Raw genomic sequence first — 24,244 nt, 5'->3', positions numbered from 1 at the left:
TAAATCTTAAATTCAGTTTCATATTCAGTGAATAAAATTATCGCTTTCTCCACCCTCCCCCCCCCCCCCCCCACCAAAGGTTCTCCAAGCCTGCCAGTCCTTGACCGCTAATACCCGAAATGTAAAATCGGACTCGCTTTTCTTTAAGGTGCCTTGGGGAAGCGTACGCGATTCCAGGAAAACTATTTGGCTCAGCTTATCCTCAGCGTCCAGCGGGAAGATGATGCCCTGTGTCAAACCGGCCTCACGCTGCCGCCCACCCCCTTGGAAAATCTGCCCAAGGTAAGTCCCAAATGAAATTGCACTTCAAAGTTCACCGGTGCTTCGACTCACTGCCATTTCTTGTAATGAACTCATACCTGTGTCTAGCTTAAAGTTGGTAACAGATAATATCTTATTGCAAAAGGCCTGATTTTAACATAGGGAGGAGTGGGGCAGTGCGGGTGTTGTGAGGGGTGGGGGGGTGGGGGAGCGCAGGCTGAGCTGGGAGGCAAACTGTCCTGACCTCGGTAGGATGAGTACCAGGGCCGCCATCTGCATAGCGCCAGTCAGGTTCCTGCCAGAAACTGGTCGACGGGAGCAGCTGGTGATCTGCAGGCAAGAGCATGGTGTTGTGGGGGGCAGGGGGCAGCCATCAGGGGCTGAGCGAAAGGTTCCTAGAAACATAGAAGATAGGAGCAGGAGTAGGCCATTCGGCCCCTTGACCCTGCTCCGCCATTTAATGAGATCATGGCTGATCATCCAAACTCAGTACCCTGTCCCTGCTTTCTCCCCATATCCCTTGATCACTTTAGCCTTTAAATATATTCAAGAAGGAGTTAGATATATTTCTAATGAATTGGCCTCAACTGCCTTCTGTGGTAGAAGAAATTCCTCCTCATCTCTGTCCTAAATGGCTTACCCCTTATCCTTAGACTGACCCCTGGTTCTGGACTCCCCGACCATCGGGAACATCCTTCCTGCATCTAGTCTGTCTAGTCCTGTTAGAATTTTATAAGTTTCAATGAGATCCCCTCTCATTCTTCTAAACTCCAACGAATATAAGCCCAATCGACCCAATCTCTCCTCATACATCATTCTTGCCATCCCAGGTATCAGTCTGGTGAATCTTCGCTGCACTCCCTCCATGGCAAGAATATCCTTCCTCAGATAAGGCGACCAAAACTGCACACAATACTCAAGGTGTGGTCTCACCAAGGCCCTGTACAAGACTGCAGCAAGACATCCTTGCTCCTGTACTCGAAACCTCTCGCTACGAAGGTCAACGTACCATTTGCCTTCTTAACCGCCTGCTGCACCTGCATGCTTACCTTCAGCGACTGGTGCACAAGGACACCCAGGTCTCGTTGCACTTCCCCTTCTCCCAATCTATTGCCATTCAGATAATAATCTGCCTTCCTGTTTTTGCCACCAAAGTGGATAACCTCACATTTATCCACATTATACTGCATCTGCCATGCATCTGCCCAATCACCCAACCTGTCCAAATCATACTGGAGTTTCTCGGCATCCTCCTCACAGCACACACGCCCACCCAGCTTTGTGTCGTCTGCAAACCTGGAGATATTACACTGTAAGTCATGGAAAGGGCATTTCTGGAGGGCCTTGCAATGAAAGGTCCCAGGGCAGGGGAGGCCTGGACATTTCTTGTGGGCTTGGCAGGACAGCCCTGCTCCTCCAAGCCCTCCAACTGCTTGCATTTTTATAATGCCTTTACTGGAGGAAAACATCCTAAGGCGCTTCGCTGGAGTGTAATCAGACAGAAATTCACACCAAACCAAAGAAGGGGAAATTAGGATTGGTGACTAAAAACTTGGTCAAAGAGATGGGTTTTAAGAAGGGAATGGTAGCGTAGTGGTAATGTCACTGGGCTAGTAATCCAGAGGCCTGGACCAATGCTGTGGAATTTAAATTCAGTTAATTAAATAAATCTAGAATAATTACTAGTATCAGTAATGGTAACCATGAAACTGTCGGATTGGTGTGGTCTATATGTGACTCCAGTGTGACAGCAATGTGGTTGACTCTTAACTGCCCTCTGAAATGGCCTAGCAAGCCACTCAGTTTGTAACAAACCGCTACGAGAAACAATATTAAGAATAAAATCGGATGGACCACCTGGCATCGACCTCGGCACCGGCTACGGGCACGACAATGGCACACCCAGCCCAGTTGACCCTGCAAAGTCCTCCTCACCAACATCTGGGGACTTGTGCCACCTAGAAGGACAAGGACAAGGGCAGCAGGCGCAAGGGAACACCACCACCTCCAAGTTCCCCTCCAAGTCACACACACCATCCTGACTTGGACTCCCCGACCATCGGGAACATCCTTCCTGCATCTAGTCTGTCTAGTCCTGTTAGAATTTTATAAGTTTCAATGAGATCCCCTCTCATTCTTCTAAACTCCAACGAATATAAGCCCAATCGACCCAATCTCTCCTCATACATCATTCTTGCCATCCCAGGTATCAGTCTGGTGAATCTTCGCTGCACTCCCTCCATGGCAAGAATATCCTTCCTCAGATAAGGCGACCAAAACTGCGCACAATACTCAAGGTGTGGTCTCACCAAGGCCCTGTACAAGACTGCAACAAGACATCCTTGCTCCTGTACTCGAAACCTCTCGCTACGAAGGTCAACGTACCATTTGCCTTCTTAACCGCCTGCTGCACCTGCATGCTTACCTTCAGCGACTGGTGCACAAGGACACCCAGGTCTCGTTGCACTTCCCCTTCTCCCAATCTATTGCCATTCAGATAATAATCTGCCTTCCTGTTTTTGCCACCAAAGTGGATAACCTCACATTTATCCACATTATACTGCATCTGCCATGCATCTGCCCAATCACCCAACCTGTCCAAATCATACTGGAGTTTCTCGGCATCCTCCTCACAGCACACACGCCCACCCAGCTTTGTGTCGTCTGCAAACCTGGAGATATTACACTGTAAGTCATGGAAAGGGCATTTCTGGAGGGCCTTGCAATGAAAGGTCCCAGGGCAGGGGAGGCCTGGACATTTCTTGTGGGCTTGGCAGGACAGCCCTGCTCCTCCAAGCCCTCCAACTGCTTGCATTTTTATAACGCCTTTACTGGAGGAAAACATCCTAAGGCGCTTCGCTGGAGTGTAATCAGACAGAAATTCACACCAAACCAAAGAAGGGGAAATTAGGATTGGTGACTAAAAACTTGGTCAAAGAGATGGGTTTTAAGAAGGGAATGGTAGCGTAGTGGTAATGTCACTGGGCTAGTAATCCAGAGGCCTGGACCAATGCTGTGGAATTTAAATTCAGTTAATTAAATAAATCTAGAATAATTATTAGTATCAGTAATGGTAACCATGAAACTGTCGGATTGGTGTGGTCTATATGTGACTCCAGTGTGACAGCAATGTGGTTGACTCTTAACTGCCCTCTGAAATGGCCTAGCAAGCCACTCAGTTTGTAACAAACCGCTACGAGAAACAATATTAAGAATAAAATCGGATGGACCACCTGGCATCGACCTCGGCACCGGCTACGGGCACGACAATGGCACACCCAGCCCAGTTGACCCTGCAAAGTCCTCCTCACCAACATCTGGGGACTTGTGCCACCTAGAAGGACAAGGACAAGGGCAGCAGGCGCAAGGGAACACCACCACCTCCAAGTTCCCCTCCAAGTCACACACACCATCCTGACTTGGGAATATATCGCCGATCCTTCATCGTCGCTGGGTCAAAATCCTGGAACTCCCTCCCTACCAGCACTGTGGGAGTACATTCACCACACGGACTGCAGCGGTTCAAGAAGGCGGCTCACCACCACCTTCTCAAGGGCAACTAGGGATGGGCAATAAATGCTGGCCTTGCCAGCGACGCCCACATCCCAGGAATGAATTTTTTAAAAGGACAAGCGGCCTGACAACACCGTGGCTTTAGAGGGGTTGAGAGAGGTGGTGGTGAGGTCGAGCTGGGTGTTGGGAGGTGGTGGTGAGGTCGAGCTGGGTGTTGGGAGGTGGTGGTGAGGTCGAGCTGGGTGTTGGGAGGTGGTGGTGAGGTCGAGCTGGGTGTTGAGGTGGTGGTGAGATCGAGCTGGGTGTTGGGAGGTGGTGGTGAGGTCGAGCTGGGTGTTGAGGTGGTGGTGAGGTCGAGCTGGGTGTTGAGGTGGTGGTGAGATCGAGCTGGGTGTTGGGAGGTGGTGGTGAGGTCGAGCTGGGTGTTGGGAGGTGGTGGTGAGGTCGAGCTGGGTGTTGAGGTGGTGGTGAGGTCGAGCTGGGTGTTGGGAGGTGGTGGTGAGATCGAGCTGGGTGTTGGGAGGTGGTGGTGAGGTCGAGCTGGGTGTTGAGGTGGTGGTGAGGTCGAGCTGGGTGTTGAGGTGGTGGTGAGATCGAGCTGGGTGTTGGGAGGTGGTGGTGAGGTCGAGCTGGGTGTTGGGAGGTGGTGGTGAGGTCGAGCTGGGTGTTGAGGTGGTGGTGAGGTCGAGCTGGGTGTTGAGGTGGTGGTGAGGTCGAGCTGGGTGTTGAGAGGTGGTGGTGAGACCAAGCTGGGTGTTGGGAGGTGGTGGTGAGGTCGAGCTGGGTGTTGGGAGGTGGTGATGAGGTCGAGCTGGGTGTTGGGAGGTGGTGGTGAGATCGAGCTGGGTGTTGGGAGGTGGTGGTGAGGTCGAACTGGGTGTTGGGAGGTGGTGGTGAGGTCGAGCTGGGTGTTGGGAGGTGGTGGTGAGACCGAGCTGGGTGTTGAGGTGGTGGTGAGGTCGAGCTGGGTGTTGAGGTGGTGGTGGTGAGGTAGAGCTGGGTGTTGTCAGAATACATGTGGAACCTAACGTCATAACTTTGGATGATGTCACCAAGGGGCAGCATGTAGATGAAAATAGGAAGAGGCCAAGTTACGATCCTTGGGGGACGCCAGAGCAACATTCCCTGCAATATTTTTTGGCCCTGCACGGCCCCTTTAAGGGGCTACATGGGCCATTCAAAATACCGCGCATGCTGGGTGTTTACATTGAAGCGCTGGCTGTGCGGGTTCCCTGGAGGGCTGCGTTGCCGTGCAGCTTACAGAGAACTATACTCGAGGAAACAGCGCAGAGGCCAGAAGAGAAACATGCTCTGGCTATGATTGGATAGATATAAGTGGAACCAGATCAGGGCTGTCCCACGCAGCTGGACAAGGGCGAAGAGGCGTCTGAGGAGGATGGCCGAGTCTACCGTGTCAAAGGCTGCAGACAGGTGGAGAAGGTTGAGTAGGGTTAGTGCACCACGGTCAGAGAGGATGTTATTTGTGACTTTCATTAGGGCCGTTTCAGTTCTGTGGCAGGGGTGGAAACCCGATTGGAGGGATTCAAACATGGAGTTGCGGGCAAGCTGGGCACGGATTTAGGAGGCGACAACACGTTCAAAGACTTTGGAGAGGAAAGGGAGGTTGGAGATGGGCCGGTAGTTTGCAACGACAGAGAGGCCAAGGGTGGGTTCTTGAGGAGGGGGGTGCTGATGGCAGATTTGAAAGGGGGCGAGGACGGTAGAAGAGGATATCAGCTGACTGGAATCGAGACAGCCCAGCAGAGAATACAGTGTCTGTAGTAAGCGGCAGCGAAGTTGGAGCTCGCTATGAGGAGCCAGCGGAGAAATGGACTGTAAAACGACATCTTTTTGGACATTTTCTGGCTCCGACTCCTCTTCTCGCTTGGTTGGCCTGGCAGGAAAGCCACAACAGCTTCCCCACACAGGCCTCTGGTTAAGATTGCAGTCTGGCCCCAATTACAGCATCGGGGCCCTCTGGTTAAGATAGCAGTCTGGCCCCAATTACAACATCGGGGCCCTCTGGTTAAGATAGCAGTCTGGCCCCAGTTACAACATCGGGGCCCTCTGGTTAAGATAGCAGTCTGGCCCCAATTACAACATCGGGGGCCTCTGGTTAAGATAGCAGTCTGGCCCCAATTACAACATCGGGGCCCTCTGGTTAAGATAGCAGTCTGGCCCCAATTACAACATCGGGGCCCTCTGGTTAAGATAGCAGTCTGGCCCCAATTACAACATCGGGGGCCTCTGGTTAAGATAGCAGTCTGGCCCCAATTGCAACATCGGGGCCTGATTTGCGTCTATGCATATTTAAAGAATAACCCCTCCGATTTCCGGCGCCTGTCCTCGCCTGCTCAGAAGAGCAGATGTAAGAAGTCACACAACACCAGGTTATAGTCCAACAGCTTTATTTGAAATCATAAGCTTTCGGAGCGCTGCTCCTTCTTCAGGTGAAGTGGAGAAATGCATAAAGACACAGCTTATATAGTCAGAGAATCATGTCAGATGTTTACAGGTAACCTTTCCAACTGCCATTTATCACACCTCGGCAGAGAGATAATCACAGCAGTCAAAGGTGTGAATGGTGTCCAAACAGGTCAGTCAGGGAAACATTACATCAAAGAACAATGAGGTGGGGTCACAAGGGGTCAAATATTGCAGATGCTGGGGTCTGTATGAAAAACAAAAAAACAGACAAAAAACATTTTTTTTGGCTGGAAATCACAGCAGGTCCGGCCGCATCTGTGTAGAGAGAACAAGCCAATGTCGACTCGAGTCTGGATGACCCTGCATCAGGTGGGGTTACATGTAGCGTGACATGAACCCAAGATCTCGGTTGAGGCCGTCCTCATGGGTGCGGAACTTGGCTATCAGTTTCTGCTCGACGATTTTGCGTTGTCGTGTGTCTCGAAGGCCACCTTGGAGAATGCTTACCCGAAGATCGGAGGCTGAATGTCCTTGACTGCTGAAGTGTTCCCTGACTGGGAGGGAACACTCCTGCCTGGTGATTGTTGCGCGGTGTCCGTTCATCCGTTGTCGCAGTGTCTGCATGGTCTCGCCGATGTACCATGCTCCGGGGCATCCTTTCCTGCAACGTATGAGGTAGACAACGTTGGCCGAGTCACATGAGTATGTACTATGTACCTGGTGGGTGGTGTCCTCACGTGTGATGATGGTATCTGTGTTGATGATCTGGCATGTCTTGCAGAGGTTGCTGTGGCAGGGTTGTGTGGTGTCGTGGTCGCTGTTCTCCTGAAAGCTGGGTAATTTGCTGCGAACGATGGTCTGTTTGAGGTTAGGCGGCTGTTTGAAAGCGAGTAGTGGAGGCGTGGGGATGGCCTTAGCGAGGTGTTCGTCGTCATCGATGACATGTTGAAGGCTGCGAAGAACATGGCGTAGTTTCTCCGCTCCGGGGAAGTACTGGACGATGAAGGGTACTCTGTTGTGTCCCGTGTTTGTCTTCTGAGGAGGTCTATGCGATTTTTCGCTGTGGCCCGTCGGAACTGTCGATCGACGAGTCGAGCGTCATATCCCGTTCTTACAAGGGCGTCTTTCAGTGTCTGTAGGTGTCCATCGCGTTCCTCCTCGTCTGAGCAGATCCTGTGTATTCGCAGGGCTTGTCCATAGGGGATGGCTTCTTTAACATGGTTAGGGTGGAAGCTGGAGAAGTGAAGCATCGTGAGGTTGTCCGTGGGCTTGCGGTAGAGTGAAGTGCTGAGGTGTCCGTCTTTGATGGAGATTCGTGTGTCCAGGAATGAGACTGATTCTGAGGAGTAGTCCATGGTGAGTTTGATGGTGGGATGGAACTTGTTGATGTTATCGTGTAGTCTTTTCAGTGCTTCTTCGCCGTGGGTCCATAGGAAGAAAATGTCGTCGATGTATCTGGTGTATAGCGTTGGTTGGAGATCCTGTGCAGCGAAGAAGTCTTGCTCGAACTTGTGCATGAAGATGTTTGCGTATTGGGGTGCGAATTTGGTCCCCATGGCTGTTCCGTGTGTTTGGGTAAAGAACTGGTTGTCGAAGGTGAAGACATTGTGGTCAAGGATGAAGCGGATGAGTTGTAGGATGGCGTCCGGAGATTGGCTGTTGTTGGTGTTGAGTACTGAGGCTGTCGCAGCGATGCCGTCATCGTGGGGGATACTGGTGTAGAGTGCCGAGACGTCCATCGTGGCGAGGAGTGTTCCTGGTTCAACTGGTCCGTGGGTGCTGAGCTTCTTCTGTAAGAAGTCTGTAGTGTCGCGACAGAAGCTGGGGGTTCCCTGTACGATGGGTTTCAGGATGCCCTCGACATATCCAGAGAGGTTCTCACACAGGGTTCCGTTGCCTGATGCGATAGGACGTCCAGGTGTGTTGGCTTTGTGTATCTTTGGGAGGCAGTAGAAGTCTCCCACGCGGGGAGTATGTGGGATGAGAGCATGTAGGATGCTTTGAAGGTCTGGATCGAAGGTTTTGATCAGTCTGTTGAGTTGGCGGGTGTGTTCTTTGGTCGGATCTGCGGGTAACTGTCTGTAGTGTTCCTGGTTGTCCAGTTGTCGGTATACTTCTTTGCAATAGTCCGTTCTGTATGACGATGGCACCTCCTTTGTCTGCTGGTTTGATGACGATGTTGCGGTTGGTCTTGAGAGCGTGGATGGCGTTGCGTTGTGCTCGGGTGACATTCTGGACTGTCTTGTGAGTGCGGCTGATGAATCTGGCGTTGATGCATCTCATGACAGCTTGAGCATACATGTCAAGCTTAGGGCAGCGACCCTCCGGAGGGGTCCAATTTGACTCTTTCTTCTTCGGTTGCTGCACTGCGGATCCCTCTGCTGTTCCGGATCATTGATTGTCTCATTGGGTTCGCTGCTGAAATCTTGGGGTTTGTGGAAGAATTCCCGGAGCCTCGTTCTCCTGATGAATTCCTCTGTGTCTGCCGCGAGAGGAGAGCAGGTGACAGTCTTAGCCTGTGGGGTCGGTGGATAAGTCCCTCGGGTGATTTTAAATGCCCGCCCGTCTGGTCTCCGCTGGGCGGGCAGGGTTCAAAATGCCCCATACCTCTTTTTTAAATAACCACATTTGTTTTTTTTTCTCTGGAGCCCTTGAAACTTTACAAAGCTGCTGGAAGGTTCCAGTCTATTTCACAGATGTGTTCCTTCGTTGTTGTGGAACACTTCTGTGCAATGCATCATGAATTTCCTGACATTCCCCACCCTCAAGAATTTTTGGAGCTTCAGGAAGAAGTGTACTCCACCGCCACCCCCCCCCCCCCCCCCAGTACTGACACGGACACTATAGTAGATCTCAGACCTTTTTGGTGTCTTAGACTTCGTGTGTTGCTGGTAAACCTATCCTTTCTCCTCCACCCCCAGCCTGATGCCTCACAAAGCAACTTGTGGGAGCTTGTTCTGTACGTCTGTGAATGCCCATTCACTGCACTGATGTAAAGTTGCGGTTTCAATCCCTGCCATGTTGGGAGTTTATTATAGAGCTGCCAATTCCGAGGCACAGCAGCTGGAGAACTGCAGGAAGGCACTGTGTTGCCGTGCTGGGCTGAATAAGATACAATGTGCCTGGGCATATATCCTTGAAATATATTTCCCACATTACAACAGTGACTCCACTTCAAAAGTACTTCATTGACTGTAAAGCGCTTTGAGACGTTTGGTGCTCATGAAAGGCGCTATATAAATGCAAGTCTTTCTTACGGTATGAGTTTTCTGTTATTCAGTCACTTGTCCACATTTGTATCGTTTGGAACAACGTACTGTAAATGAGCTGCAGCGATCAGCAACTTTCCTTACAAATTCAGCAGCATTCTTCTGGTGCATTCGATTCTGGAAATTATTAAATAGCTTTGCAAAAAAACAAAGTTGCCTCATCTGTTCCCTGTGTACTCTTCTGACTTGGTTGCCTCTGCTTTCCTGTGATTGATTGTTTATAAACATGTGACTGGTCGGTGGTAGTGATCAGTGATAAATCCTGGTGAATTCCTGTGCTAACAGACAAAGAGTCGGTGAGCAAAGTTGGTGCTCAAAAATTCTGAACACGCGTCTGAAATTTTACTGGATGTTGCCTGCCATTGGGACCGTGGCTGAGATTCAATCAGGTGGGAGTGTGGTTGGGGGCAGAGTGCAGACGTCTACCTACAGGTGCTGGTTGTATTGAGGTTAATATAATTTAATGTAGCCCCTCTGGTAATAATGTACACTGCTTACAACTCCCTCTGTAAGGAAGGACCTCTTTATTGAGATCTGCACACACGGGGGGGGGGGGGGGGGGGGTTGCGTATTATTTATTGAAAGAAAACAATTAGTTTTGTGTGTCTGGCTCGGTCACTCTTTAACTTGTTGGACATCAGGAGTTGATTGTACCCTATTGCCTTGCATGATGTGTGATCGCTGGAGAGCAGCCAGTGGCTATACACCACATACTTAACAAAAAATTGTATTCCATGTAATACGTCTGGAATTTACGTTTAGAGACTCTCATTAAACAGAGCACCGTAGAAATGAATAGAGGTAAAAATGGGACAAAAACACGCCAAGTTAGATTTTTTTTTACAAGGATCTGATTTTCACGTTACTGTACTTCAGACATTTTTATAAATTTATAGGTTATTTTTTAAAATCTTATTTTTAAAAAGTCGGAACAGTTTCAAGTCCTCCAAGTTAAGATTCTAAAAAGAAAGTTATAAGGAAGGTTAAAGCAAATTAAATCCTGGTTGACAAATACAGAACTGTTGTCCGCATTAATAGCAATAACCAGATATCTATTGCTCATTGGGCCAACATTTGCGATCGGAGGTTTCCCACGGGCGGGCGGACGCCTCCGACCTGCAAAATGTCTACGAGTTTACCTGGTGGTCCGGGTGGAATGGTGGCTTGCGCTCCTGGGCGCCTCTGGGTCCGCGCGGGCAGAGCAAACTGGATATGTAAACTGTGAAACATTTGCATATTTAATCACAACTTGCACTAAAATCCCTGCATTTTTAAACACAAAAGCTAAACTATTTCAGCTAACAAAATTGTGCAAAAATAGCATCCTTCTCAGAGAAAGACCTTGCGGTTCGAAGGCGCCCCTGGGATCACGTGGGCCGGCCCAACCAATGGAAGAAGGGAATCCCCATTCAACCTTTTGACAGTTCTGTACGTACGGAACTGTCAAAAGTATGAATGGGGAATCACCTAAAAAAAAAAATACACCAACGCATTAAATAAATTTTTTAAAAATTACATTTATAATTAATTAAAATACCATTTAATTAAATATTTTAAACAAAAAATGTAATGTTATTACGGGGCTACAAATAAACTTACCTTTTTGAACAGTTTTTTTAATTTATAAATGATTGTCAAATTTCAATTTTTCTATTTTTTAAAACTCTTAAGCTGGTAAAAGCAGGTCTTATTTGACAGGCATTCAGCAGGCGGAAGTTGTGCAAAAAGCGCAACTCTCCACCCGCAGAGGCACTTTTACTGTGCAGGCGGAGGATCTGTCGAGGATTCGTACCCAGCTACGAAGAACTCTCAGTTTTGAAAGACTCGGATGTGAAGTGTCTATTGATGTTAGAAGGGAACAGAACGAGCTCAGAGGGGATCCGGGAGGGTGTGAGGCGTTTGCCAAAGGCTGCTATCAGGGTGGTCCTAAGCTGAAGGTGACGTAAGAAAACTACTAGGCACTTGGTCTAAGCGTTAAACAAAGCTTTAATCAACTGTTTTACAACATGGAGGTCTAGTTGTGTCCTTCACTAGTTCCTGTTAAGAATGTCCTGCGCAAGCTGGGCCTGTGCCCGAGTATTTATACTCTCCCTAGACAGCGCCACCCGTAGGCTGCTCAGTATTATTTCATAAGTCTTTCTTTCATGAATGACTGATTCATGTCAAAAGGTATTTAAATTACTGGTCTTCCAGTCTAGGAGCTGGTGTGGTTGTTGCACTAGTTGGAAGGAACAAACGAGCCATTGCAGAACAGATCAGAGACTCTGCAGAGTCCCCCACCCCGACCCCTGCATTTGAGAAGCAAACCTAAAGGCTTCCTGACTATTTTGACAGTAGCATTGTACTGGCTGATGATATCTCTTGGTACTAACTGCCTGGGGTGATGTAGAGCCTCATACACTTTGGGCCTCTAGCTTCCAGCTCTGCATTTGTTCAGATTTTAATGTAGGTCCCAGTTTTTAGTTGCAATTCATTAACAGGCATAAACTATGGCGTGTGTACTATGTATGCTGCGATCAATTCAGAACGCAATATTTTGTTGTTAATTAACATGAATTCCGTAGTATTAAAATCCTTTTGAGGAGCTAAAGTTGAATACATGAAGGAATAAAAAAAAAACTCACGGATGCAATATTTTCCTTCTGTTGCCAACAGAACCTTGAGCTGAGTGATGACACTTTGCTGAATTCAATTAAACTGGCAGATCCTGAGGAACACAACATGCCGGACCTATGTGGGGAGGAGCTTGCCGTAATCCTTGGTATCTGGTGAGCATTTTCCGGCACTCGGACAGGCTGGTGTTTTGTGGCAGTGCGTTGGTTTACTTGTCATCACTGTTCAATGTAAAAAATAAGAAACCACGTCGGCTAAGACTTTTGCGCTTCCCCCCCCCCCCACCCCGCTTCGAAACTGAGATTGGCAAACCCGGGAAATCGGTGGGATTAACTAATTTGTCGGTGGTGATGTGAGGAATCAGCACGACCACTCAGTAACTTGGATTATAGCTGGCGGATAATTGATCCGCCGAATGCGCTTTCTGAGCTGTCCGGGCCAGAGGAGCCCAGGTTTGATTCCGAGACCTTGCTGAGTGAACTGATCTGACCCAAAGCAGCTCGCCGGGGCTGTTATAACTGGTCTCGGCACCCCTGGGCTAGCGAACGAGGCAGGAAAATCAGCCAGGGCCCTACCTCTTTCATAACTGTGCAGCGATTCCTGCTCTGTGTCTAAATCTTTCCTGGGGGGAGGACAGGATCAGTTAAATAACCTGCCGGCACTCGCTGTCAAGGCTACCAAAAAATTGAAAAACAGACCGTGTTTTGGCAATGCTGAAACCCTGCACTGCAAAATGAAGTAAGGCCATTTAGAATTTATGCAAAGACAAATTACCGAGTGAAAGGTGGTCGTTTATAGATTGGACAAAGAATCTCATGGTAATCCAAGGGGTATTGCAAGGAGGGATTTGGGTAATAGCGTAAACTGGGAGCTTTCTACGAACGATTTTAAGTCATCTGATCCCCAAGAGGCGGAAAGTGCCGCCTGTAATCCTCTGCCACTCGCGTTGTGTTTATTTTATTATTTGCCCCCCCTCTCTCTCCGTGCACTCCGGTCCTCCTGTACTCGTCGTTTCCCCCAACCCACCCCACCCGATCCAGCATTGATGATAGAGCCTTCAGTCACCTCAGTTCTACTCTGAACTTTGTCTTTAAAACGCGACACTCCTCCCTGCCTTCTTAACACCCAGCTCTTTTCCCAAGCCTTTGGCCGCCTCTCTCAATTCCCCTACAAACCCTCAGCGCCTGTTCATTTCTTACTCGCACCGTGGGAAGTTATACTACATTAAAATCACTATATCATCTTGTGTGGATTTTTAAAAAAATGTCTCCTGCCATTGGTTAGTGATGCAGAATGGCACAAGAGCTGATAGTCGATTAGGTTCTGTCAGATGCGGAATAATTAAAGATTTTTCATCCTTTATGTAATAATGTAGATCATTTATTTTATAAGCCTGCAGAAATTCAACCTAAGCATCTCTTGTGGCTTCTCCCTGATACTGCAGTGTATTACCTCCAAATTGTAACACCCTAAACAACTAGTTTTCTACCACTATAACCAACAAGGGAGGCATTTTATTATTGACTAATAGACAAATCACAACACACCGAAAGACACTATTGGCAGCCTGAAATGAACTGCGCCTGGTGCTCAATAAAGAAAGACTTGCATTCATAAAGTGCCTCATCAGAAATATCTCAAAGCACTTCATCTACGATTAATTACTCTGAAATGATGTGATTCTTATGTAGGCAAATACAGCAGCCATTTTATGTACAGCAAGATCCCATAAACAGCTATACGTTGAATGATCAGTTAATCTCTTTTTGGCGGTGCTGGCTGAGGGAGGAATGTTGGCCCAGACACCAGGTGAAGTTGCTATTGTTCTTCGAATAATGCCACAGGATTGTGACCCTGAACCACCTGGAATAGGCAGACCAGATCTTAGTTTAACCTCTCATCTGAAAGATGTCACCTCTTGCAATGCAGCACTCCCTCAGAGTGTCAGCCTACATAATGTTTTCAAGTCCTGGAGCGGTGCTTACACTCAAATCTTCTGACTTGGAGGCAAGAATGGTGTCAACTGAGCCAAGCTGACATATATTGTGAGTAATAATGAACATAAGTCAAGGTTCAGATGGTGACCCGAAATAACAACAGAAAATGCTGGAAAAACTCAGCAGGCCAGGCAACATCCGTGGAGAGAGAAATAGAGTCAACGTTTCAGGTCGAAACCCTTCGTCAGGACTGAAAAAACACAGGAAATGAAACCGATTAAAAGGCCAGTTTGGGGGCTGGGAAATGGGGATATGAACAAGGTTGAAGAGCCAAACGGAAATCCCGTCAAAGAGAAGAGCAGAACTTCTTCAAGGTAGGCATTCCTAGAAGAGGTGTGGCAGTGAACCAAACACTAGTACGATAGCAAAATACTGCGGATGCTGGAAATCCGAAATAAAGTTGTTATTTTGGATTTCCAGCATCCGCAGTATTTTGCTATCGTTCAGATGGTGACCAGTGTTTACTGTTTTCTCTGCTGGTTTATAATGTTACTGATGTCCGAACAGGTGGAGAACCATTTAGTGACTCCCTTATTATCACTAATTCTGCAGGTTTGAAAGCGCTTAGTCACCCTCCTAATATTTCCTTCTTTGGCTCGGTGTCAATTGTTGTCTGATTACGCTTCTGCGAGGCGCCTTGAGACATTTTACTACGTTAAAGGCGCTATATAAATGCAAGTTGCTGATGTTACTACTAAAATGACAATTGAGAAATAACCCAGATTTGGTGTGATCCATTAGGTCATGTGTGCAGCTGGTTGGCTACATTTTTTTTAAAAACTAACACAATTCTGATCAGATCGTCACCAAACAGAATAAAGCCAAGAGGCAGGCGGAGTAATATTAACTGCCTCGGCCTTTGCCGTACTGCAGTCCATCCTCTCAGTTATTACATTTATTATTAGCCACGGCTGCTTTCTCAGATCAAGAAATTGAGAAAGTGGCATGTGCAGGTTCCTTTACCCGAAGAAAACTTATGTAAAGTCTGTAGAACAGCAAATGTTTGGAACATTAATTTGTTTGCCTTTCAAGAAAGAAGCATTCACGTCTCCATTCAATAGATTTCAGCCAGCTTTGTGGCCTGTATTATAATTCTCGTGCTATTTTCAGTTGAACCATCAATCCAGTTTAATCCCCAAAAATGTTGAGCATTTCTGTCACTTCCGGTGGGATTTTGTGCATCTGTTCTTGGATTGGTCAGTAAATTAAAAAAATCCTTAACATTCTTTGTTGAAATATGATTCTTTTTCCTGTTAGATTAATGATTTCAGTCAAGAGCATTAAGATTTATGTTCACCCTAAATGACTGCAGACTCTGAAGCAGAAATTGTGTGGGTAAAAGTCCTCGGCCATAATCTGTCATTTTCTCTTGTACATTTTATTCATGTCATGCACAGGATATTTGTTACATGAGCCAACTCCGAGCTCGCGCGTTAAGGTTATCTGCCTCACGTCATGAGGGCAGTTGCAGATGAAAGTCATGGCATGCAGGGCTCATGGTTAATGATGTCATGCTTCCCCAAGGGTGATAAGGCTAACTCATCTGACAGGTAGCAGATGTTTAGATAACCTTTCTGTCCTTTATTTTTCCTTTTCACTTGAGTTAATCACAAGTGTGTTGCAGGCCATATGGAGGAACATGTGTTCTTCGCTTTGTTGGAAGCAAGTACGGTCATATACTGACCAGATGGTCTTGGCTTTAAGTTGATCTCAAAACATGATTATTAAAGGAGAAAGTCACCTCTACACAGCCTGCCACCCATAGCAGTAAAGATTGTAAGGTGGTAGTGAAAGCAGTTTAATGGGAACTGGATCAATTCTTGATCGGAGGGATATGGGTTTTAGATAGATGTCTTATTCCCCAATTTATTTCTCTGCTCCTCTCCTAAAGGAGGGGAATTCTTCCTGCGGTACGGTTCCCCATGGATCCGCCATCATCCAGTACCCCACCCAAACGATTCCTCCTGTTGCACTCTTCTACAGTCACATTTTCATTTAGATAAAAGTAAAATAACAAGAAAATGAAAAGCATTGTCTTGACAGGCCACATTCAAATCCACTCTCCGTAATTCCCAGCACCATGGCGCTCTTAAAGGTCATGACCTCTTTTATAGCACGCACGAAACTGACTGTCGGCAATGAAGCAAATATAACTGCTGAACTTCAGCCCCATTCTTTCATAACTTCACATATGAGCTAAATTCTTAAGTTACTGAATTTTGCTTTCTTTGGATCAAGTGTTTTCCAATTGACATTAGTTATCCAACACTTGACGAGAGTACCACGTACATCATAGTGTGGTATGGCATTTATGGAACTCGGGTGCCTGACTGGATATATAACACGCAAATGTGTTAGTGTGTCTAATGTGCTTTGAGTGCTCTCTCTCTTTATTTTAAAAGTTGATTCCTGTACAGAATTGTTTTGTCTTCCCTGCCACCACCCCCACCGCACTCCCCCCCCCCCCCCCCCCCCTCCCCAAATGTCATAATCTAGATCTTGGGGCTCACCATGTGGCCAGTTGTAAATGCGAAAGCATATTCTTCTGCACAGCAATTTGGAGCATCGCCATTCCACTACCATTTTCATTTTTCAAAATATTTATTGGATTATCTGTCGAAATAAGCATCTGCTCCTCTTCGACTGTTCAATTGGCAAAGGCGATGTGTAATCAAGCCATACAGACTGGAAGGTCCCAGGTTTGATTTCTGAGCTGTGTTAACTGATCTCATCTGAGGCAGTAGTTGGGCACTTGCATTGCACCTAAGCATTCATGGGCTAAGGAGAGGAAGTAATCCGGGCTACTGCTTCTGATTACCATCCAGTGACTCCAGTTGCAGTGTGTGAGAAAGGAATGGATACACTTTGGTAGAATAGCATAGTGCTGAGGAAGGTCACTTGGGTGAGGTAGCGGAGTGTCCATGAGGTATACCCCAACAGGAGAGAGTAGTTTCAGGAGAGAAGATGGGTGAAAATCGGCAAAAAAATAAACGGAACATTTTTTATCACAAATATAAAGTTGAACTTATGAGAGTTCCACTACAGTCAGAAAAAATTGTGAAACAATAACTTATTTAGGAATAAGTTTTGGATAAGTTGAAGTTGGTATAAGGTGGAGATTGGTAGGCCAATGAGGAGGGTTGAGTTGGACCATGGTTGTCGAATGTGCGGCTTTTGTTTAAAGCCTTAAATTACAGGAAACTTTCGATTTACCGGCACCTAAATAACCGGAAATCTCGGTTAACCGGCAAAATTCAGGAGTAGGTTCAGCTAAGTTTTATTACTTGCCTTCCTCGATCTGTTGCTGTGCAAGGGTGTTGCTGCAGCTGTTGCTAAGCTACAGAGACGCTTGGAACTTGTGGCCATTGTTCTGAACAGCAACAGGGTTTGTTGCTTTATATGGAGCTCTCAGCTCCGTATCTTTTACTATAGCTTTCGGTTATCCGGAATATTTGATGAACCGGCACCATGTCTGTCCCGTCGGTGCCGGATAAAAAAAAGTTTCCTGGTAAAAAGGAAAAGTCCTAAGTGAGATTTGCAGACTACTTGATTGTGCCATATTTTACCAGCGTTTCTGAGGCTGTGATATAGAAACATAATTGATTCCTGGGATGAGAGGGTTGTCCTATGAGGAGCGATTGAGTAGATTGGGCCTATATTCTCTGGAGTTTGGAAGAATGAGAGGTGATCTCATTGAAACTTATAAAATTCTTACAGGGCTTGACAAGGTAGATGCAGGAAGGCTGTTTCTCCTGACTGGAAAGCCTCAGGATAAGGGGTTGGCTATTTAGGTCTGAGATGAGAAATTACATCACTGAGGGTTGTGAATCCTTGGCATTCTCTGCCCCAGATGGCTGTGGATGCTCAGTCGTTGAGTATATTCAAGACAGAGATCAATAGATTTTTGGACTCTTAAGGGAATCAAGGGATATGGGGATCGGGCAGAAAAGTGGAGTTGAGGTCGAAGATCAGCCATGATCTTATTGAATGGCGGAGCAGGCTCGAGGGGCCGTATGGGCTACTCCTGCTGCTATTTCTTATGTTATGTTCCTTTGCTTAGTCTCAGCTACTTCTGTTGTTGCTTTCAATAATCAGGACGCCAACCAGTATATGGTAAGTTGATTTATTTTTAAATACAAATGATTTTTTAAATAATTCAGGCTGCAAGGGTAAGACGACTAGGGTCTTGCATAATGACTCCGAACAATGGATCAAATTTCACTCAGCGAATAGCTGAACCTTACAGCCCTTTAAAATCCAAGATGTGATCCTATACTGAGTTATATGACCTCATTAAGGAAACTTCATTTGGCCTCAACACCTCAGGCTAGGGAGGGGATGTGATTGGAGGGTGAGGTGGGTGGAGAAATCATCCAGGGGTTTCCCATTACTGCATTACTGCCCAGCAAGAAGTGTGTGGCTGTTGGGTGGGAACAGGATTGGGGTCATTGCTAGGCCCTACATGAGTAGTCATTGCTTGTGCCAAAGTACCAGAGGGCGACTGACACCCGTGGAAATGCGCCCCATCAAAGGGTCAGCAGCTTCAGGGGAGAAAAATTGCTAAGGGAAATGGCCAATAGGTGATGATGGGGTGGTACTTGAAAAATATAGAAATAGAATAGCCGCTCAGTTGCAGTCAAGGTTTCAAATCATCGACAGAAAATGAACTTTGTACTTGTAAGAAATTCATTTGCTAAACTTGCTTTTGTCCCCTCTATGGACATTGAAGCAACAAGTGAGCTCATTGGATAGCATCGGTCGAAATAGTGAAGTCACGCTGTACTTTTTTTTTGTCACTGTATCTGAAAAATATTGGCTTAATCTCCATGGAAACTTGAGTTTTTTTCTTCTTCTGGACAGCCTACATGCAGCTCTGGTGCCCTTTCAAGCTTTAATGAAATTCTCAGATGCTGCGCCCCTCTCTTCAACCTGTCGGCCGAATACAAGCAAGCGTGGGGAAAGCATGTTGTTCGATGGCAGGGATTCGAGGAGGTGTTGAAATACTAAGAATAGATTGGTGCTAGACTGTGGGAACAAATTCATCGATACAAACGTCATGGTTTTCTGAAAGAGACATGCTGTTGTGTGGGAGACCAACCTCCCACTTATCCTTAAAAAGGGACGAGCCAATTTTGTTTTTGCATTTTTTGGGGGAGGAAGCAAAGGATGTGGAATGTTTAGTACCTATACTAACAAAATTCCAAACAAAGCTTTGTAGCGAGGGTAAGTGGGTTGGGTGTAGTATTTTCAGTAAAGAATACTGCGCCCATCTAAGTAAGGATGTTGTTTGAATAGAATTGCACTTTGTAGGACTAACCCTTGAAGTGTTAGATTATTGTTAGGCCGCCCTCTAGTCTAGTCAGACCTTCACAGCCAACAGCCAGCTGCTGAGCTGGCGTTGAGAACAAGACCCATCAGTGAGCTCTGCATAGGGAGCAGAATGGATCAGCATCCTTTCCTGCCGTGGAGGCCAACTGGAAGAGAGGCTAGAGCTGCGAAGCTTCAGTACTGGCCAACTCAGAAAGGGTGCTGATATTCTCGTTTATATTGAAAGTTCCCCCCCCCCCCCAGCTTTGCACTTTATAGCACCATTAAACATTTTTCATCAGTTACTGGTGCTTCTGTTTAGTGGTGTTGCTTTAAATTTGTAGTGACGGGGGCACTTGATTAAGTTTACTATGTGACTGTCATCACGCCCCACACCGAGAGTACAGGAATGCGCGTTGCCTGCACCAAATAAACCCGAAGTTGCATTTTAAAACATGAACCGGGTACAATTCCCATTTGTACGTTGAACGTCAATTAAGCAGTTAGTATGTATCCTTCGTTCGTGCCTCTCAGCTCATGAATTTTCAAATTGTTTCCGAACAATAAAATCGCGTTCTGCTTTATTTTTCACATCACATCTGGGTAGTTGCAGATTAGAATTACATTATAACTTTTTTGGAAGGTCTTGGATCTAATTGGAGCTTTGATAGAGGATAACCTTATGTTCTTCACCCAAAGAATGTAGTGAAATCTGAGATTTATTCGCTGTGAGCCAAGCGTATGTAGACTTGTCAGCAAGTTATACGTTATACAACTCCATTGAGAAGAAGGCAAGCTCTGTGGCTTTATTTTTGTTGTTGTTGTACTAAGGTGCTTTTAATATTAAAAGGACTGTTGCACTTAAGGCCTTTTCCCAACCCTTTCCTTATGTTCCCAGCTAGACTGCAGTTTCCATGAGTAGACCCAGTCACATGAACTAAACCTGCGTCTTTTTTTTTGGCTGGATATAGACTAGCACCGCCCAGGTCTAACAAATAACTCTGACTCATTTACTGGAGAATTCATGGGATTCATACCTCTGCTCTTTTGGTCTTCTTGCACCATTTTCTACTTCAAAGAGCAGCGAGGCAACCATTTCTCTCTCTCTCTCTCTCTCTCTCTTTTGCCTTTGCATGAAGCCTCCTTCAGACCATGCTGTCTTATGGGAAGGGGTTAGGGCTCCTCTGCTATCACCATATTCTGCTTGAGCTGAATCAAGCATCATTCTGCCAAATTTACTTCCACTTCATGTACATTATTGAAATACCTACCCATTGGGATACGCACCAAGTCCCGTTCGCCCATCACCCCTGTGCTCGCTGACCTACATTGGCTCCAGGTTAAGCAGCACCTCGATTTCAAAATTCTTCATCCTTGTTATCAAATCCCTCCATGGCCTCGCCCCTCCCTATCTCTGTAATCTCCTTCAGCCCCACAACCCCCCCAGATATATCTGCGCTCCTCTAATTCTGCCCTCTTGAGCATCCCTGATTATAATCGCTCCACCATTGGTGGCCGTGCCTTCAGCTGCCTGGGCCCTAAGCTCTGGAATTCCCTGCCTAAACCTCTCCGCCTCTCCACCTCGCTTTCCTCCTTTAAGATGCTCCTTAAAACCTACCTCTTTGACCAAGCTTTTGGTCACCTGCCCTAATTTTTCCTTATGCGGATCGATGTCAAATTTTTTGTCTTATAATACTCCCGTGCAGCGCCTTGGGACGCTTTATTATGTTAAAGGTGCTACAGGAAACTTTGGTTTATCCGGAGGTTAACTGTCCGGAATGCTCGAGCCACCGGCAAAAATCAGGAGCCGTTTCGTTAGTTTTTTTTTCTTTTCGTTGCTTTTTTTTCACCAGTCAGGCTCTGCAAGGTCTCGCTGAAGCTGTTGCTAAGCTACAGAGACACTTGCAAGGTACGGCCGACTGTTTAGAAGCTGTTGCTAAGCAACAGGGTTTGTTGCCAGATATGGAGCTCAAAATCTCCGTATGTTTCAACATTAGCGCTGGTTTGTCCGGCAGTTTTGATGGGATGGCAACAGCTCGGTCCCGTCGGTGCCGGATAGCACACAGTTTACTGTATATAAATACAAGTTGTTGTTGTTGTTGATGATAATCTGTAAGGCTGCAAGTCAGAGTAATGTTAATGGTTGCATTTAACATTCGCGGAATGTTCACACTTTGGCAGGTGTTTCTCAGCAGCGCTGCGCCCCTTTAAAGGACCCACATCTTCCCCTTTGAAGCTCCCGTTCCTGCCATTTCAAGCCCTTCCCAGGAGCAGGGTGTGAGCTCTTTCTCTTCCAGGGTTCCTGAACCCTCCCGGGCATGTCTTTACTATGCCAATTTTGCAGGCAAGATCACGTGGGCAATATTCCCAAATTGACCTTTGTGACCATTCCCTGGTCTCGATTAGCTTACTAGAAGGTTGTAGTGTAAAAGGGTTAATGTTTGGGCAGAAACGGGATAGTGGTTTCTATAATTCAACACGCTTTTCATTGTCGCCCCATTAATCTATCACATTACAGACACATGGACAATTTCAATGCATTTTAATTTTTTTTATAAATTGGAATTTCGGCAATGTCTTGTACAAGGAAATTGATGTTTTCCTGTGTCTCAAATTGAAGCATGTCACCTTGCCAGATACTTTGCCTAGATTGCATTAGTGATATTTCAAGAATAAGTATTTTACAAAAATTTGGAATACCAACTTGTAGCTTTTCAAAATAAAATGTATTGGTAATTTGTTTCTAATTCTAAGTTTGATGTAACTTTAAGCCGGAATTTTAATCGGGAGGCAGGGGCTAGGAAGCGGTCGGTGAACCCGGGAGAATGGGTTTCCCGCAGACCTTGCTGAATTTGATGGCAGGGCCTGATTTGCATTTGAATGGTCTGTTTCCCACCTGCAGCCAGCCAGATAGAGAGGCTGGCTGTGGGCAGGTAGGCCTGTGGCACTAGGCCGCAGAGAGGCGGGAGGGATTGGGTGGGAGCCATGGGGTGGTCAGGGGCCGGAGAAGGATCCGGGGGGAGGAACGGAGAGATTGGGGCCAGAGCATTGTGGGGGGGGGGGGTTGCAGATCAGTGGCCTTGTGCGGGGGGGGGGGGGGTGGGGAGTCTCCGATCGCGGGGATGGGTTAGGCAGGAACGCTGGATCCGGGAGGTAAGTGTAAAGGCACTTACCTCCTGGATTCAGCAGTCCTCGTCTCGCATTAGCTGGCGGGTTCTCCGAGGCCTGAGAAATCCGACCAGCCGCAGTTAAATTTGTAATTGTGGTTAAATCTGAGGCACCCCAGCCTCATTATAATACTTAAATGGGCGACCCACCTCCTGGGAGCGGGTTCGCTGCCCGACCCGGCCCGCCTCCGTTAAAAAAAAAAAAACTTGCATTTATATAGCCCCTTTCACGTCCACCGCACGTCGCAAAGCACTTTACAGCCAATGAAGTACTTTTTGAAGTGGAGTCACTGTTGTAATGTGGGAAGCGCGGCAGCCAATTTGCGCACAGCAAGCTCCCACAAACAGCAATGTGATGTTGGTTGAGGGATAAATATTGGCCGGGACACCGGGGATAACTCCGCTGCTCTTTGAAACAGTGCCCTGGGATCTATTACGTCCACCTGGGAGAGCAGACGGGGCCTCGGTTTAACGTCTCATCCGAAAGACGGCACCTCCGACAGTGCAAGTAAGCAGATTCGGGTCGGGATTCAGTTTTTTAACACTTTAACCTCCCACCCGACTGCAACACACCCGTTTTTTGGGATTAAAATTCCCCCCATTGTTTCACTGGACGGTTCTGCCTTGGATTATTTTGAAATAGATGTGTGAACACTCCACTGCCCAGCCTAGTCATTCCACCTCTTTTAGCTCTACTTTGGTATAAGGATGGTCGCCCCGTTGTGCTTGTCGCTACGCTGTGTGCTACCTGGATCAGATTACAGGTGGCCAGAAACTTCAGGCAGCAATCCCAGACAACTTGGTCTTTATTTATCCACTTTTATTTCCCACTCCTCCTGAAGATGATGCTACGTGATCAAGATTTTTTTTTTTTTTTTTTTTAAACAGAGAAACCGTCTTAGCTGTGAGATGCAATCCCCAGATCATCAGTAGATATCTCAGAACATCCTGCATTCTTTTCAAATAAAAATGAAATTTGACTTATTCAGTCACCAGCAAGTCAGTGACCTTGGTCATGTGTCATGTGTGAGTCGGTGTTCAGCAGGCTACTTGACCATGTGGGGGTGGGGGAGGCGGGGGTGTGTGGTTAGGGAGGTCACAGCCAAGCCTGAATCTGTCTTCAGTTCACACCCACCCACTCGGGTTACTAGATAGTGAATAGGAGCAGGTTGATAACTCACAACACCGACTCCAGTTGTTATTCTCTTTGCTGCCGCTTTGGCTGAAATCAGCCGCCTCAGCACAGATCGGGTATCGAGCCTGGGCACCAGGGTGCAGCGCCCCGTCACGTGGCATTTGGCAGGTGGTTAGTGTCAGCAGTGCCAGAGTGTGCTGTTCATGTTTGTTTAATAAACTGCTTCTGAGCACCTTACTTCCATGCATAAGCTGCACACGAATTGGCTGCAGGATAAGATCACACCCTTGGCACACATCACATCAGCACACACTAATACCAGACACATTGGTGGCTAACTGCTGTCATCGTAATTCTCTCATTACAACTGGCTGGTTCTTAATGACCCACAACTGCTTGCAAAATAAAAATATGTGATACTTGAATACTGTACGGGATAATCTTACCGTAACTGAAATTCACATCAATGCTCCAGAATTAATTGGACCTATTTTAAGGTGCCTGCGACTGATCTGAGCAATCAGTGCGTATTATGTTTTTGTTGTTGTTTCCCCG

At 46.9% G+C, this 24,244-nt stretch overlaps 1 protein-coding gene across 1 annotated transcript in view; it reads left to right on the top strand.

Annotated features, from left to right (window-relative positions):
• ttc27 (tetratricopeptide repeat domain 27) overlaps positions 1–24,244 on the top strand; it is a 237,478-nt gene that overhangs the window by 35,169 nt on the left and 178,065 nt on the right. Inside the window, exons 7-8 of the mRNA XM_085977359.1 lie at positions 149–282; positions 12,126–12,238. Of these exons, the coding sequence (XP_085833485.1) occupies positions 149–282; positions 12,126–12,238 (247 nt within the window). The remainder of the gene's footprint in view (positions 1–148; positions 283–12,125; positions 12,239–24,244) is intronic.

This window comes from Somniosus microcephalus, chromosome 3 (assembly GCF_052327205.1).
Source record: "Somniosus microcephalus isolate GS21.2 chromosome 3, FLI_Smic_1.0, whole genome shotgun sequence".
Lineage (NCBI taxonomy): Eukaryota > Metazoa > Chordata > Chondrichthyes > Squaliformes > Somniosidae > Somniosus > Somniosus microcephalus.
Note: the sequence above shows the minus strand (reverse complement) of the source record. Positions and strands in the feature narration are given on the sequence as shown.